This window comes from Gracilinanus agilis, chromosome 3 (genome assembly GCF_016433145.1).
Source record: "Gracilinanus agilis isolate LMUSP501 chromosome 3, AgileGrace, whole genome shotgun sequence".
In the NCBI taxonomy this organism is placed as follows: Eukaryota; Metazoa; Chordata; class Mammalia; order Didelphimorphia; family Didelphidae; genus Gracilinanus; species Gracilinanus agilis.
Window position 1 is genome coordinate 529,272,100 of NC_058132.1, and position 19,206 is coordinate 529,291,305.

General features: G+C 36.1%; 1 protein-coding gene across 1 annotated transcript in view; it reads right to left on the bottom strand.

Moving 5' to 3' along the window:
• HS6ST3 (heparan sulfate 6-O-sulfotransferase 3) overlaps positions 1–9,892 on the bottom strand; it is a 784,799-nt gene extending 774,907 nt beyond the window's left edge. The window contains exon 1 of the mRNA XM_044667226.1: positions 9,213–9,892. Within this exon, the coding sequence (XP_044523161.1) occupies positions 9,213–9,892 (680 nt within the window). The remainder of the gene's footprint in view (positions 1–9,212) is intronic.
• Between the last annotated feature and the right edge of the window lie 9,314 nt (positions 9,893–19,206).

Sequence of the window (19,206 nt, forward strand, 5' to 3'; positions counted from 1 at the left end):
AAGAATCAACTAAAAACTAATTGAAACAGTGAGAACTTTAGCAAAGTTATATAGGAAATAAACCCACATATATCATCAGCATCTCTATACATATTACTAACAAAGTCCAGAAGGAAGAGAAAGAAAGAAAAACTCAATCTGAAATAACTGAAAACAATATAAAATATTTGGGAGTCTCCTTCCCCAAATAAATCCTAGAACTATATGAATGCAATTACAAAATACTTTTCACACAAATAAAGACAGAGCTAAATGAAATATTAATTGTTCATGGATGGGCTAAGCCAATAAACAAAAATTACAATTCTACCTAAATTAATTTACTACTCAATGTCGTCATATCAATCAAACTACCAAAATTTATTTTATAGAGCTAGAAAAATTATAACAAAATTCACCGGAAGAACAAAAGATAAAAAATATCAAGGTAATCTGTGAAAAAAAACATATGAAGGAAGATAGCCTAGCAGTACTAGATCTCAAATTGCATCACAAAGCAGTAATCATCAAAACAATCTGGTGGAATAGATTAATTAGGTGCAAAATATATAGTAGTAAATGGCCATAGTAATTCAATGTTTGATAAGCCTAACAATTAAAGCTTTTGGAACAAGAATTCAGTATTTGACAAAAATCGCTGGCAAAACTGGAAAGCAATTTGCCAGAAACTAGGTAAAGACCAACATCTCATACCATATAAAAAGAAAGGGTCAAAATAAGTACACGATTTAGACAAAAAGGGTGATATCATAAGCAAATTAGGAGAGCCTGGAAATTTTTGCTTGTCAGATCTATAGACAAGGGAATCATTTTTTACTAAACAAGAGATGAAGAGGATCATAAGTAATTTTGATTACATTAAAATTAAAAGGTTTTATGCAAACAAAATCAAAACAGCCTAGATTAGAGGGAAAATAGCTTGGGTTGGGAGAAGCAGATTTTACAAGTTTCTCTGATAAAGACCTTAATTAAGGTACTTCTTCACAATTTATAGGCATCTTCAAGATAAAAATGTTCAATCTCTTCAACTATCCATATATCACCATCATTGTTTCCTTACTTTGTACAAGGTGCATATTATCATTGTCACTATGAAAATGGGGTGCTCAGAAGTTAATAGCATACTGGATATGTGATGTGAAGGACACAGATCTACCTCATTTGAGGTAGATAATGTACTCTACTAATTTAGCCAAATATTTTAATAGCTTTTTGTAACAGATACATAGCACTACTGACCATTGATATTGTAATCAATTAAAATCTCAGATTTTTTCACATGGGCTACTTTTGAATCTCACAATTTTTACTTGTGTAATTTTTTTGAACATAGATGACAAGTTTTATATTTATCCCTCTTATATTTTATTTTATTGTGTTTCCTCTAGGATTTTGAACCTTAGTCTGTCATTTTTATACTAACTGTATGTGTGATCCTGGGAATGACACAATCTCTCAGTGATCTAATCAACTAAGACTATAACTTGCAAAGAATGTTCAACCTACATGGATAGCTTTTCCTAATCCTGGAGTTCCCCATACTAAGGAAACCACATGAGGTTTCTAGTATAGTAAACATAGTGCTGGACTTAGCATTAGAAAAACCTGAGTTTGAATCCTACCTCAGACACTCAGTAGCAATGGCTACTTGGTTACTTGGCTAGCTATTTAACCTCTCTAAACTAAAGTTGCCTAATCTGTAAAATGATGATAATAATAGCACACAGCTCACAAAGCTGTTGTGAGGATCAGATGATATATGATATAAACTACTTCTAACTCTTAAAGTAAGCAAAAATGTTAGCTGTTACTACTGTTTTTATTACCCCTATCTCTTTTGCAAATGGATTTGATAAGTTTGACTTCTGCTACTCCTCTATTTATGAAGGTCTAATACCTCCCTCTTGCCTCTAGAATAAAATATAAACATTTCCATTTAACTTTTAAAGACTTTATCAAACTTTCCATTTGAAGACTTATTGCATATTTGTCTCTTTCATGAACTCTATCTTCTGACAAAACTGGTGTGTTTGCTATTCCCCAATACAACATTTGATATGGAGCCTCTATGTCTTCCTGCACAGTTTGTCCTTGATGTTTAAGATGTACTCTTAACTGTCTTGTAGACTCCCTAGATTCCTGCAAAACAGCTCCTATAGGAAGCCTATCTCAACTGTCCTAGTTACTGGTACCCTTCCCTCCCCAATTACTTTTTATCTATTTTATCTCTATTTTATATATAACTTTAGTATTCATGTTTTCTTCCCCACCCTTCCTACTCTTCCACCTCCAGAATAAAAGCTACTTGAAGGCTTTATTTTGTTTTTGTGTCCCAGGAACCTAGCACATTTCTTTACATGAAGGAAGTTCTTTTAAAAAGAAGGATTGTTGAATGAATGTCTACACCTAAATCATTGATAAAAATCAGTGATAAGAAAAAAAGACCCTTATCTTATTGCTAGGGATTTCAATCTACTACTTGACTTTCATTTGGAACTGTTTAATGAGGTGAGAATTCACCTGTGTGTACTTTCAACAGGTTCAAAAATCTTGATCTTATCTATGAAGATTTCATGGGAGGCTTTGTAAAATACCTTGCTGGATGATAGTATAAGTTAGACAAATTTAGAGCTGAACAACAATGCCAAAAATTGTTAATTTTATAAATGACTTGGATAGAAAATGAATACATGCTTATCAAATCTATGTATGGGAGGCATAGCAATTAGAATATATGACAATATTCTTTGATCTATCAGCCTATCAAACCAGACAATGAAAGGAGGTTAGTCTGTCATGATTTGTTCTTAGTAGCCTCTTGTTCCTAAATTCAAAGATTTATGAAACCCAGAAGCTTGAATAAGAATGTAGTAACAGCTTGAAAATTGCTTCCCTCTGTTGATAAACAATCTCTTTAACAAAGGGGGAGAAGTCTTTCAGAGCAATAGTAACCAGAATTCTTTTTTACCCAAGAGTATTCTAGAAGGCTAACTTTGCTAAGGAGCTGACCTAGAGCTAACAGAGCCTCCACCCTAAGGGCCAGTTACACTTTGATCTGGAATTGTCCTTTGAGTGAATAATTTTCTAAGTCAAAGTTCCTCAGAGTGAAAAATTATCTTTGAGAAGAAGGCTTTTTTCATTCATTATTATTTACCATATATTCACAAAAGCCCCTAACACTGTATTAATGGATCACAACAAAAAGCATTATCCCTATCCTTGGAAGGTAAACACATAGATTTTCCATTCTTACAGTATTTTCAAAATGGGAAGGATGCTCATCTGTCTAGAACAGCTTAGGTAGACCTAAAGGCAGAGGAATAAATGGAATTTCTGAAGACATTTTCAATCCTGTCATTTCTATGATCCTATGTATGAAATCACAAAGGGTCAAAAAGACTGCAATGGGTAGAATCCAGGCCAAGAATAAAAAAATATGGCACTCTTTTATTGGTTATGCTACCTTAGGGAAGTCATTTAACCTCTTAGAGCCTCATTTTCCTTATCTATAAGATGGAGATAATAGAACCTTGCAACATCTACCTCACAAGATTATTGAAAGGCTGTCAATTGATTCCATTAAGTGAGGTAATATAAGAATCAGCAATAGAAAACATTTGCCACAGAGTGGAAGTGCTACTTTTACCTATGACATCATTCCTGAGACTCATTGAAATATCTATCATTCTTTTCCTACTACTCTGCAAGCCCATACTGAAGAAATATTACTACATTGAAATTTGGCCAAAGAATCACTATTCAAATTGAAGGAATCCACAAAACACTTTGGAAAATACTATTCATGAGAAATATGTTGATTGATTTTCTCCAGGAACAAATTAGTTCTCAAGCCTATAACTAAGTTGAAGTTATTCAATTCAATAAACATTTATTAAGTATATCATATGCAAAACTTATAACAACTTTGATGTAGTCCTAATCCTATGAAAACACAACTTAATTTTTCAACTACTGATTCTGCCTCTATAGTCAAAATGACTGAACAACTCTATGCCTTGGCAACCTGAATGGTTCTTCCACTGACCTACTATATTTTCCATAGTAGGGAAAAGAAATTATAGCTGAAATATAAAATTTTGCAACAACTAAAGGAATTAGCCCCTTAATCAAGGGTCAGAAAGACTCTAAGAAGCAGAACAATATAATGGATAGAGAACTGTTACCTTGCAAGCTTTTGAACCATACAGCAACTAACTGAGGCAGGAATTATTATATATTAATATATATGTAAAATATTGATCATGTCTGCATCAGTGAGTTGTTATATGGTTCAAAGGACGGTAAATTCAGTTCTCCATGACTGGTACAAAGTACATTAAAGTTTGTAAGGCATCTTTTATTTATATATATGTATATATATATATGTTTATATATATATATATAATCTCAATCAAACCATATAGCAACTCATTGAGGCAAGTATTATCAGTATTATTATATACTGATAAATCAGTATATAATAATACTGATAAATGTATATATAGAGAGACAGATATTCTACACTAATGTCAGCATATAATATATATCATGTATCACTATATAATAAAATTGGTAACATTTACATATATACAATTATATATTTTAATTATTATATTATATATATATATAACTGATAATAGCTGCTTCACTGAGTTTTGCTATATGGTTTGAATGAGATAATATATGTAAAATGCTTTAAAAACTTTACCGTACTCTTTAAAATTCTGTTATAATTAAGAAATTCAACTCTGTTTTTTACTAGCTATATAACCACGGGCAACTGACAGCCTTGCTGGACCTCAGTTTCTTCATCTCTAAAACAAGCAGATTAGATTAGATGATCTATAAGGTCTGTTTGAGCTGAAAATCCTACAGTCATATGAAACAATACAAAACAAAAGCAGGGAATTTAAATAAGATTTCATAACAAATAAATATTCTGATATCCTCAAAATAAAGAAATCTCCTATTTTGGTTATCATCTCTGTTCTGCAAAAGGGATCTCCATGAATTCTTTCAAAATAAAAGGTTAACACTGGGACAGACTGTGTGGAACAATAGCCCAAGGGCCAAACTATCATCATCCCTTCCCTAATTTAGGTGACAAAAGGTAAAACTGTTCTGCAAAATTTAATTAATAATCATAGGTCAAAAACTAAAGTAAAAGTAAAATTAGAAATGAAGAAAATATAGCAAGGAATAACTCCACACACACGAAAAAGGAAGGGGCAAAACAGGACTATATTCATAATGACATTATTAACAGCTCTATGACTAACACAGAGTACTTTAAAGTTTGTAAAGCATATCACATATATTATATCATTCAAATCACATAACAATTCACTGAGGCATATATATTTAGTATCATTATATACTGATATACATTTAATCATTATATACTGATGTGGATCCATATCAGTATATAATAATGCTGATAAATGTATACCACCTTAAAAAGGAAAAAAGGAATTGAAGGCCCAGACATTTAGAAGAAAACTAAGGGGAAACAAGTGCCAAAAAAGAAAAAAGAAAGACAGCATAATATAACTTGCTTCTCACATATATCAAAGTATGCAAGTCCCAAAAATGCCAAATGTGTTACATAGAATCAGAAAAAAGAACTAACTAAAATATACTACTACAGATGGAGATCAAAAATACAATATGATAGTACAGTGAAAATATTCAGAGTGAGAGACACTGTGACCAAGACAAGTCCACAAGCATAAATTAAACACATACTCTGTGCCAAGCAATATATGAAGCAATAGGCACATGAAGAAAGGCAAAAATTTCCTGACCTCAAGGAGTTTACAATTTAACAGGTCACCAAATAAAAAAGATAATGGGCAGAAATCAACAGTAATGGAATAAAAGGCTAAAAATATTTGGAGGAGAGAAACAACAACAACATGACCTAGAAGGCAGTTTAAACTACTCGCATATTAATTAGTCTAGATAAGGAAGGCTACATGCAGTTACCATATTCAGAATGATTTCTGCACCACTTCTATCCAGTAGTTTCCTACTACAATAGGACAGGAACAATACTGGAACATTTGTCACATTTGTGAAAGATGATATTTCTCCCCAGTGCAAGTATTAACATTTAACATTATCAGTAACAATTTTTAAAGTCCTATAGTACACATTTCCCTAGGTTATCCTGCAAGACTACCTTTATTCACCCCAACTATATTCTCTACTTCCCACCCCCTCCAAGTCTGTTTAGTTCACATGTATAAGGTTTAAGGTATATGACAGGCTTTTCTGACCTAAAAGTAAGGGCAAATAGTATTATCTTCTTTGTAGAGAGGTAATTACTATTATTCTCAGCTATTCTTATTACTATTCTGATTGTTCATCAAGGCTGGCCTCCTAACCACAATAAGCAATCTTCTATGTAGTGTGCTTCCTGAGGCAGTGGGAAAGCAATCCTTCCCTCTCCTTCCTTATCAAGTAACTCCCTAATCCCCTGAATGATATCTGAAATTCCACATTTAACATTTTAAAGTATGTTAAAAAACTAAATATGCATGGGAGGAGTAACAGGGAACTCTCTGTCTCTTAAAGCTTAGTCTGAATGACTTTACCAGATCCCTTCCTATAACCAAGTCAAATGGAGAATAGTTAGAATAAGGGAGTATATTCTTGCTTGGGGTAGGGGGGAAGAGGTTGGGTAAAAAAGGGACACAGAATGGGGGGAATCTGAATAATAACTCCATCTAATTTATAATTTTGCCTCAGGCCAGTCTGGACAGTGTGTCAAGTAAAAACAGTTATCCTATTCCCCATATAGAAGCTGATTATCTGCCATTTTCTATTATAGATGATTGTGTATCCTCCATTATTGAGGATACTCCAGTAGAGCAAAGAAAACTATGTATAGATACTGCAAAGGCTGGTAAATAATTACATCTACCCTAGACAGTCACAGTTTGCAGCTTCTACTATCAACCTCTTAGCCTACTCTCTCCTAGTCCCGTAGTACAGTGCTTCTCAATAAAACTAAACAATCTTTTCCCATATTACCTAAATAAGAAAGAAATTGGAATACCCCAGGGTACCATAAAAAGTGGGATAAAAAAATAACACTATAAAGATCACAAAACAAAGGGAAAGCTAGAGCAGGATGATCAGTGCCTAATAACCTATAATTCAATGTGAATGGCTAATACAAACAAAATAATTTGAAAGCTCAATAAAAATTATGTATTGGGAAAGTTTTGTGTTACACATATGAAAATCTCAGCCAAGAATTAGAGAAATGGAGCATTTTGTGTAGAAAGAAAAGTGTGCTATTTGTAGTAAGTGGTTCCCTATGTGGCATTTACTACTTCCAGCATTCAGCACCATTTCACAGTTAAATATAAAGTCAAAATTCTCAGAGCTAATGGAGATTTCCTTCCTCCTGTCCTTGCATTGTGCAGTGGAAGGAGAACTGGACCTGGATTTAAATGTCTGCTCTTCCTCTTGCTATCCTTGTGGCCCTGGGCATGTCACCTAACTTAAACCCAGTGCTTCTTTTTTTAATCTCTAAAACAAGGCAGTTAAAATGGATGATATCAAAGGTCCCTTCCCACACTAAAACTATGTCCTTTTGAAGATGTTTGAGTACTATGCTGAAAAGCATTGCTGAAAAGAGAGAACGAAAATTTTGATTTGACACATTATTAATTCTGAAAAGGTTAAAGAGGGCAAAGGTCATAGGAAGATGAGTGTCAAGGAACTTTATAAAAACTAACAAAGACTTGAAAAAACAAACTCAACATATTATCATATTGTGAAGTAATAATTTGTGGAGAAGTAAAGTTTGAAAGTGGGTGTGCCAGGCTAATACCATATACATCTACAAATATTTGTTAAAAAATTTAGTAAATGCACTAAGCAAGAAGTAGCCAGTATCCTATGACCTTCATTTCAAATTTAAAGTCATTTCTTATTCTGACAAAGGCCTTTTTTTTAAATAGGAGAAACAAAGGTCCTTGAAAAACTGCCACGGTAAAATTCCCATAATGAAATTATGTTCATTCTCAGAGGAATGAGGTAGAATTAGATGCTCCAGTGGTGCTGAATTCCTAAAGCTGGGTAGCTTCCAGCTAGCTACTAAAGGTTTTCTGTAAGTGTCAAATGAGGAAGGGGGTGGGGGAAACCATCTGTTATAAACAAATTAAGAATAAGCTTTTGAATGTGCAATTCTTGACCACAAAAATGCCTAGAAATATTGGTGTTAAGACACAGAAACTTCTTTCAAATAATACTTCATTTTTAAGAGAAGAAATAGAGATGAGAACAATATTAAAATTGTACTAGGCAGAAAAAGTATCCACCCAAAATCTTTGCCCATTCTCTTCTCAAAGAATGGCAACAGAGGAAGCATTTTCATTGGCTATTTAAACATAAAAGTTTCCTAATTCCTAATTCCTAAGCGACCAAGGGTATGCTTTTTTTAAAAAATCATATTAATCATTTATATATTGGAAGAAAAGTAAGTGCTACTCATCCATGTCCTAGGAGTCACTTAGCACAGTGGCAGGCACAGAATGGGTGTTCATAAATATTTGTTCATTATGCATAAACAAATGCAAAGATTCTTGCTAAGAGGCAACATAACTCGGACTAACTCAACCCTCAGAGTCTGTCAAGGAAGAGCAAGGGTTTGAATTTCTCTTCTAAAAGCAACCTCAAGAGAGTCTTGTGCCACAATGGTTGTGAGTCACTTAATATAATAGAAGTATTTTCTTTTCTTTTTTTTTTCTTTTCCAGCCTGGGACATCTAGCAGGCAGATTATTAGCCCAACTAAAGAACAGTTTGCCCACTCTAAATTTACACACACACGCACAATCAGGTCATCAGAATCATCTTCTCACCTCTTTGCTTTATTGATTGACTTGGAAATACATAAGATAGCAGTTGTCTCTTGATCTAACCCTTCACATCTGAATCAAACAGCCCACAAGTAATACAAATATACTCAAATATGGGGGAGGAAGAGGATGGAGTAAGGGGTGAGTTCAAAACCAAAGGAGCAGCCAGAGGTTCCTTCTTACCTCCTCCCACAACCCTAACCCCAAGAGTTAGGAGATACTTTGGTCCAACACAGGAGCTGAAGTGGAACTGCCCTGTGTCCGAGAAATCAGAGAAAAGAAAAGGCAAGGAAAATCATGATGTGGGGAAGAGGGAAGTGTCCAAAAGAGAGTGACTGTACCTGGTGCGACTGTGGTTTCGAGGACAGTCCTTCTTCTCCATGATGGCCGGCACACAGTTGGTGAGCTCTGTCCAGTCGGCATGCAGCCCACAGCTCCAGCCGGTGGAGAAGCGCGAGAATAGCCACGTCTCCTTTTTGCCCGGTCGGTGGCAGGTGCATTTTTTCTGCCCCGGCTTACAGCTGCAGGGCTGCTCCAGCCGAATATTCTTCACCAGGTGCCGCCCGAAAGTCGTGCCCCCAGTCTTCTGGATGTGCAAGAAGACTATCACATCCCTCCCTTTGATGTTGAAATCCACGAAACGGGTCAGATCCTTCACGGAGAAGTTGAATCTTGGCACGAATTTGGGCAGAGAGCCATTGTCCGGGGACTCTCGGTCCTGTTCTTCCTCCTCCTCTTCCAACTCCTCGAAATCCTCCTCGGCCTCCTGCACGGGTTCGGAGAGCTGTGCCGCCGGTGCCCCCGGAATCTCCGCTTCCTGGTCCCGGGGCAGTAGTTGCTGCTGGTCCTCTCGGGGACCCGCTGGGGCAGCTGCAGCCTGGACAGACTCCCCAGCGCGGAACTTGTCCCCGAAGTTGGTGCAGGAGCTGGTACAGGTGGGGGACACGTACTGGTACATGATGATCAGAAATAGGAGCGTGAGCACCGGCGTGAGCAGCCACTTGTTGAACCTCTCATCCATGGTCCTGCTCTCAGGCCAGAAGGCAAATCGGCTGTGGCGGCGGCGGCGGCGGCGGCGACAGCTGCTGCACTGAAAACCCGCGCTGAAGTTTGGACTCCGGGCTGCGGCTCGGAGCCCGCCGCACCTCCATCCCCCTGTGACCGGGCAGGCGGGACCCCCCGTAAAGGTGTCTGGCAGGCTGGTTGCACTCTGGCGCTCCGATGGATTACTGCTGATGGTTCCCGCAGGGCTAATGCGAGGTAGAGAAACAAATCTGGGTCCCCTAGCCCACCCCTGCAGAGGAGGAAGAGAAGGAAGAGGAGGGCGAAGATAAGGTGCCTGTTCCCCGCACTAAGGGGCGGCGGCTGCGCGAAGACTGTTCCAGAGCTCAAAAGGGACTCTCCCTCTACTCTACCCTGGACTCTGAGAGCCGTTAATCCTTCTCCTAGCCAGAGAAGGAGCGAGATATCAGGCGTTTCTCAGACCGGGAATGAGCCTCTGGGAGCCAATCTGCCGCTGGTTCTTAAGCATTTACTAGCTCATTTTGGGTCTTGAACCTTCCCCTTTGGTAGCTGGAAACCAGTGCTTCGACCCACACCCAGAGGCTTCATCATCTTCAGGAGAAAGCCCGGGTACCAGGAAAGAGAAGGAGGAGCTTCGGTCCCTGGTCCCCTCACAGTGCCCCGCCCGCCCTAGCCCCTGCTCTACCCACCACCATCAGCACCCGGGCACCCTCCCACTCTGGGGAGCCCTGGGGCAAAGAAAGCCCCAAGCTGCGTACTGACTGGCTTTCAGCTGCCAGCCCCAGGATGCAAGTTTGCAGATGAGCCCTTACAGGGAGAGAGGAAAGAAAGGAGCCTCAGGCGAGTCTGTGCACCGCCTCTTAGGAGAAGTCCCACTGCTGCTTCAGGTCTGTCAGCCAGACACACGGGCGCGAGCGCGCGCGCGCTCGCGAAAGGCTGGCACCAACGCTACCCACCAGCCGGTGTGACAAGGAGTCCTCCTACCCGCAGCAAAAAAACCTGCCCAAGGTACGGAGCATGCGCCAAGCCATTCCCAGGCCCTGGAGGAGTTTCCAGGGGAGGAGTCCAAGTCTGTTGGTTTTTAGCTATTCCTGGAGAGTAAAGAGTAAGGAGAGACCCTGGACCCTGAAAGGGGATTTGAAGATTAAGAGGTGGAGTAGAGAGGAACCTTGTGCAAATGTTAGGGACATTAATTAAAGACATCTTAAATACGCAGCTTCTTTTTCCTGTAAGCACAGATACAAATCTGACTAGTTTTATTTGTCGAATCGGATACTTACCTGAACACCCACCAGCGGGACTTGTTTGCGGCAGACTCCAAATGGAGGAGACAGTGCACTCACCATCAGTCCAGGTGTTGGCTGGGCTCTTCTCCGCAATGGAAACTTACCAGAGAATTTTTTTGTTGTTTTCATCTCTAGAGTTTGGCTACTTGCCCACAAAGAAAATCTGACTTTGATGTTAAAATTTTAATTTGTTTACTACACCCAGTCTTTTTACTCTTTGGTGTAGCCAGCACAGTCAAACCCAATATCTAGAATCTTTAGAACTGGATATCAGTGGTCATTTAATTCACTGCTAAAAACACTTTTTCCCTAAATATACTATGTGCAAAGATACAGTGCTATGAGTTGTAAGGGATATGAGTACTATACAAGACATCATTTTTTTGTATTCAAGGAACTTACATTCTCTTTTCAAGTATATTTTGGGCTAAACCTCTCTGTTTGTGCTAACATGCTGTTCATCCTTTTTTTTTATTAATCTCAGAAAATAGTTAAGAATACAGATTTAATTTTGTTTTATGTGAGTCAGGCTCTGACTTCAATGATTCTTTTTTTTTTTTAAAATCAAAGGCTTTGTATTAGGAGAAACAATGGTACAGTGGAAAGAGTGCTGCATTTAGTGTCAGCTGACCTGGGTTCAACTCTATGCTCTACTGCTTACTAGTTCTGTCATCTTGGGCAAGTCAAATTAACTTATCTGGTTCTTAGTTTACTCATCTAAGAAATGAGGGAATTCCAGGAGATATCGTTCAAGTTTTATTACAAATTGGTCATAATCCTAATTTGCATTATACTGTGTATACTCACCTATGCTGAGGGGCAGGGACCATGTCTTAGGTGTCTTTATCTCTCCTAAGCATAAAACAAGAGGTTTATTGTATAAAGTACATATTAATGAAAGCTCATGGAGTTGAGCATTTACTGTCTTACACATCATCAAAATTGGACAAAATTTACTGTCATTAAATTGGAGCCCTTTGTCGTCTACATCCACATTCCTTATTCTGACCTTGAAGTCTAACTAGAGAATGATTTTTAATGCAGTGAGGAATGAAAGATATGATTCCAACATCACCTTTTTTATGTACTCCCATTCAGCCAGCCAGGTTGTACATGCAACCTCACACCATCACAAGAACCTACTGACTACTTTAAATTCCAGGAGCTACAACAGCACAAGCTGCATTTATAATCTTCACATGTTCTTGGATTGTTATATTTATCCCCATACCACTGTTTTTTAATAATGATGTATATTTCATAATTCTTTCATAATTGTGTCTTAGTCCTATGGCAGTACTAGAACCCTTTCAGAATATGTTTAAAGTAAGCTTTGATTGAAAGTGAGTTTATTCATTGTCTTAGTTGGGTGTGATCTGTCATATAAAATTTCTTTTGCCCTATTGCCCTTCCTGTATCTTCAACTATAAGGACAATCATAAAACTGACCAGGACTCTAAACCAATATTAATAGTAAAGGTGTTTGGCAAGATGAATTAGCTCCTAATAGCTTGTTTGCTTCGATATTTTTTTCTCATTTATCCATAAAATCCTGTTGATCACATTGCAGCACTCTGCAAAGCAAGAAATTGATGGAACAAAAACTCATTGAAACACAACAGCATTTCCTAAGTACATATTATTAACCATATCTTTGCTTCAGTCAGATTAAAATGTAACAACCTTCTATATCACTTGATTGGGGAAAATTCATCATTTTGTAAAAAAAAAAAATAAATGTATAATTGAGACCTTAGAAAGTCACTTATCATATAAAAATGCAAGTTTTAACGTGGCGAAGTTATGTCTTTAATGCTTATCCTTGATTTTAGCATGATATTTAGAGCACAAAGCCTTTCCAAATCCTTGATTTGATTTCCTTACTATAACTTGGGACTTAGAAAAAAACAAATATTGGGCAAATCTTAAAATGTCAGAGCTGAAAGTCTTCATATAACAGAAGAAGAAACTGAGGCCCAGATACTTTCCCTCGTTCATATGGGAATCAGTAGCATATGTAAGAATAGAACTCAGGTCTTCTGACTGCTAAACAAGTTTTTGACACTGCATCACACTAGCTCCCCCTTAGGCACCATAGTGCAGAATTAAAGAAACACATATAAAAAAAAATCTGTAGTTTGTCTATCACACATTAAAATAGTAGATCCAAGCATAGAATCTGGGTAATATAGGTCAGGCCCTTTGTGTACCATTTTACTACTCTAAGTTACCACTTCAAAACAAATTCGAACCCTTGTACTAAATAAACAAACAAACCCAAACCGAAGTATTCACTTAGCAAAGACCAACAGAATCCCATACCTCCTGACCTCTCAACTTCTGAAGTCATTTGAGTCAAAAGACAGAAGACAAGGACATAACAGAGCAACTTTAAAACAGCCCCTTTTTGCACTGGTGACTCAGGCAATGGACTATCAAAGATAAGGAGGCAATCAGGTTCTCAAGTACTTGTTCAATCATGTCAGCATACTGGCCTGCAAATAAAGTATTAATTACTATTAGCTAGTATTAATCCTAAGGGACACTAAAAATAACATTTAATAATACTATATTGATACAATTACTACTAATAATAATACTATTATTAATAATACTTTTATTATATTAATAAGTAGCTATATAACGCCTAACACTATAATGCTAGTATTGATAATACTATAATAGCAATACTATTAGCTAATAATAATAGCTAGCTAATTCATTTTCAAAAGACAAATATAATCCATATTTAGTTAAAAGAGAAGATTTGAGGGATATATGGGTAGAAAAAAAAACTTGACTAGGCCAATTAGAACAGCTGTATTGCCTCCCAAAATATTACAGTATCGGCAAATGAAAATAACCCTTTATCTACATTTTGCTTTGCTTTCATCACTGTAATAATCTAGTCGAATTATACAGAGCTAGAGCAAGTCTGGACAATCAAAATAAAGCATGAAATTAACAAAATTACATGTTTAATTCAGGTAATTGCCCAAGTGATTTAAGGGTCCCCCCCTTTATTTATATAGCTAAGATAGTCATTCACAGTTGTATATACATTCATTCTTATAGCTATAGAATATCGTGAACCCTGATCAGAGTTCTAATATCATGATAATAAACAGACTTCCTCTCTGCCAAGTCCAAATTTCAAGTTAAGGTAAAAGCAATACAAACCTTCTAAAATTGAATCTTGTCCAGGTAGAAAGGAAAAGCATGTGTGCCTCTATACTATTACGGTTGCTCCATGATGACACCAGCTGGCAATTGCTTCTGGCTAACAGATTGCAGCTCCTGCTACTGAGATTCCTACATAAATTATTAAAATAATAAAAATAATATTTTCAATGTGTTTTCCTCCACTTCCTTTGCCAGTCTAGCAAAAAGCCTAACACTGTCTGTGAAACAATTTGTTCATTTTATTTTTATGCTTTAATAAAATGTACTGCAATTATTTCTTCTCCTGCTTTATCCTCTCTTATTCCTTTCTGTTGCAGCTCCTATTTCATTGCTTAACCTTTATTTCTTTCACCTGGTCCTAATTCTGTCAGGCAAATTGTTTTCTACCAAGATTCAAAATTTTGACTAGAATAGTCCCGATATAATCAGATTGAAATAGGACACTCCATTTCACTCTACTTTCCCTTTTATAGAATAAATAGTTTTTATCCTGTTAAAGGAAGTTTGGAAAGATAGAGCTAGACAAACTTAGCAACTACAGAGGATGGTTATAGAAATGAAAAACAGAAATGTACCTTCAATGGGAGGTAAAAGTTACAGGAACTTGTCAAGTCATTTACAGCAATAACATCTTTGAGAATAGAAATATCTTACTAACTACACTGTAGGGTTTGTTTCCTATTTATAAACAAAAATCAGTCCCAAGTCTAAGCAATACTGCTGAAAAAACAAATCTGTACATGTGGAGGGGTCAGTGTAAGCAAGGTGGAGGGCCAGAGATGATTATGAAGAATCAGAAAGAACAGTATCCAAGAACTGAGTGGATGCTAATATCCTACACTTTCCCATCATAACTCTACATCCTGCTTTCTGTATAACTTCAGCTAGGATAAATAATACATTTTTATAGTTATTTAAATTGTTTTAGCAATATATTTGCCAAAACTGAGGAGGCAGTATTTTGATGACAGGCCAGAATCATGTATAATTGTCTTTGAATCTTCTTTCTTCATATACCATAATGCTTTCCAGAGGTTTCACTACTTCTAGGTGGTCAATAAACATTTATTAAGCACCTACTATGTGCCAAGTATTAGGCTAAGATCTGGAGTTATACATAAAGGTTTTTTAAAAAGACTGGCTCTGGCCTTAAGAAGCTTATAATCTAATGGGGAAGACCATATACAAGAGAAAACTAAAAAGAGAGGGGGGTAGTAAGATATCTGGTGCAGGGACATATTATTTGTTCTACTAAATCAAAAGTTTTCTTATACACAGGGCATAACAGGTAAAATAGATTCCCATATAGAGGAGAGAGGTTTGGATTTTTTTTTATTTTTATGATCCCAAGTTCCCAAGATGGACTTCAACAGAAGCCAAGCATTTTTAATTATTATTATTAATATTAACATTCATTTAGTGATACTATATAGTCGCAAATCCTCTCCTATACATGGGAATCTATTTTACCTGTGTCCTGTCTGTAAGAAAACTTTTGATTTAGTAGAACAAAATATCTCCATGGAGGGCTCATCTTTAACCAGGAATCTCCCACGAATATGTCAAAATCATACCAGATTCCTTGAAAGATATAACATAGTCTTATTTGGCAAGCCTCTGATTACTAACATCAAATGAAATATAAATCAGAGAGCTGTATACTTGCCAAGAATCTACACTTTGCTGTCCAGTGTAGAGTCCAAATCAAAGAAATTTTTCCTATAGAAGTTTAGATCCTTCTCAGGGGTTTTCTACTTTGCATTTGACATTATAATATCAGGGAACCATTAAAACTCAAAATAATTATTCATACATGAAAACAAAGTACAGAATCTTTATTATCCAGAGCAATATGGATTTAAATCTGTAAACCATACAGCTGTTCCATCCATTGATAGACATATTTCTTGGACAAATATTATCCGTAAGGCATCATGCTGTGAACTCCAACTTTGTTCATCCAATTCATTCTGATCTACATAATGAACTGCTCTCAGAAATTTAACTTTATACATTGTATACAAACAGTAAAGATAGTTTACATTTACAAAGTGCTTTGTGCTTAAAATTTTTTTAAAGAATTTCATGGGCATCTCATTTAAGCGTCATCCATGTGAGATAGGTGCATTATAATCCTCTTTTTCCAGATTAAGAAATTAAGGCTTAGTAACTTGCCCAAGTTCACTTAGCTAGTAAGCAACAAAGCTATAACTTAAAACTTGGTCCTTTGAGTCCAAATCCAGTACTCTTTTACTGAAGTGAAATTCAATTCAATTTAATTAAATGGTAAATGAAAATATATTTACATTTTATAAGTGGGTTTAAATTTCATGGTCCTTATGTCTAATATCAGAGAAGCAAGCTCAGCAAATATATTTTCATTTCCAAATAACTCTGTCAAGTCAAAAGACATTAGTTAAACAGACTATTGGCCTTAGAAATAGAAGGTAAAACTCATGTATAATTTATTAATTCATTAGTTGTTCTTGCCTCACTTCAGACATTGACTATGTAAGTGATAACAGGTTTTTGAAAGTTGTTTTCTCATTTACATTCATAAACTCTTGGACCAAAACATTATCCTAAGTGGTATTTTAATATATTATAAGATTATAGATTTGGAAGCAGAAAAAACTCAGAAATAATCTAATTAAAAATCTCTAATTTTAAGGATGCTGAGGTTTATAGAATTTAAATGACCTATCCAAGGTCATACAAGTAGAGAGAAGCTATTTTAACCAAGGTCTTCTGTTTCCAAATCCAGAGTTCCCCATTCCCATAGACCATACATTCTTTTCTTTCATAAGGATAACCTCTTAATAAATTCATAAAGATTCAGATAGTTTAATGTAATTTAAAATCTTCAGAAAAGTTTCTACATAAAAATATACATCATGTCTAACAATTTTTCATCACTCTGGAAATTCTTATATTAAACCCAAACTGTGGTAAGCATACATTTTATGCTTTAGCATTAACTCTGATCCATCAAAAGCAACTATTTTATCATTATCTTTCACCTATATACGTGCTAGAATATACTACATTTTCCCATTTTATTGAGGAGTGTGTTATGTGAGACAAAAATAAATGTCTTGATAAATTTAAGCTATAATATATCTTGTCTTCATTCCTCAATCAATCAGAACTGTCATCTTGACATGGGAAGGTATTAGATGATTTTGAAAAGATTTGTTCTTTATAAAATCATGCTAATTAGTTCTTTCTTAGAATCTATTTCTTTTCAAGGTCACTTACAGATCGCCATATATACATACATATATACACACATATTGAAATCTATATATGTACATATATATGCATATATTTCATCTCAGATATAACATTATAAACCAGTAAACGCTTCTACATTTCATGACCCATATGCAATGTTTCTCTAGCTATAATATTTTCTCATGGCAGCATATTCTAAGAAAAAAATTCTGATAGCACCTTCCTGGTCAATTCCAGTATTACAGTCACAGTTTAGTTTACATATTTATTCAAACTCTTAGAACTGTTATTTGTAATAGGTGGTAAAAGCAAGAGATAACCAGTGGACAAAGGATCACTCCTTTTATACCATGTAACTTCAAGAAAACCAGATAAAGGTCCCAGTAACATTGGGTAAACCTGATGGAGGACTTCAAGATGTACATGGATAAGAGTTGCACAGGATGAAACAGGATGTAGAGCAATGGTATAATTCTAACCTATACTTTTGGAGGTAGGACTCAAATCTATGAGATCATGGAATCAATGAAATGTAGAACCATTTATAAGGCATCATGCTGTGAACCTTAACCTTATTCATCCAATTAATTCTGATTGTACTCAAGATGCCCAAATTCAGTATACATTTTTGCACAAAAAGTCTTTTTGGAACAGTTGCTTTTCCATTCTTCCCCATCTAAGGAGCGTAGCTGACAATTGAGCTCTTCTCCAGTGAATTGCTCTTAAACATTTAATCGCTAATTCTTTCCAACTATTGTTAGTTAAAGTGTAGCACTTGTGATTTTATAAGGCAATGTTACATCATTTAAGTGTGTAACTCTAAGGTGCTGTCCCAATGTAGCAAATGCAAAAACATCTCATTTCCCTGAAAAAAGAAAATTGAAACATCTGTCTTGCTATGACTTTGTTGTGAGTCATTCTATGTGCTAAAAGCACAAAATGGTAGAGTAAGAAAAAAAACCTGAATCATGTGCCTCATGATGGTTACTAATCCAAAATAAGCACATCACCCACTGAGGAGCCAGCTTTCAAGGTTTATTTGTTTATGGTTTAAATGAAACAACAACTTAACTGCTATTCTTTCCTCCTTCTGGTTTCTGCTTTTGAATACAGTAATACCTCACTTCAGAGTATGGCCAGGCATCTAGGTGGCTCAGTGGATAGAGTGCCAGACCCGTAGTTGGGAGTACTTGGGTTCAAATCTAGCCTCAAACACTTCATAGATGTGTGACCCTGGGCAAATCACTTAGCTCCCTTTGCCTAGCCCTTACCCTTCTATCTTAGAGTTGCTACTAAGACAGTAAGAAGTTTTTTGTTGTGGTTGTTGTTTTTTTAAAGAAGGAAAGAAAGTGTTACATAACAGATAGATAGGTGGCCTTGAAGTCAGGAATGCATCCTACTTCTGAAATATACTATCTATGTGACCTAGGCAAGTCATTAAAACTCTTTGTATCTCTGCATTTCCCTTTCTGCAATGGGAATTGCCTAAACATATTAAGTAGCAAGTCTCACATCTCCACCATTCCCAACACACTACACTCACACACATTTTCTCTCTCTCTCTCTCTCTCTCTCTCTCTCTCTCTCTCTCTCTCTCTCTCTCCTCTCT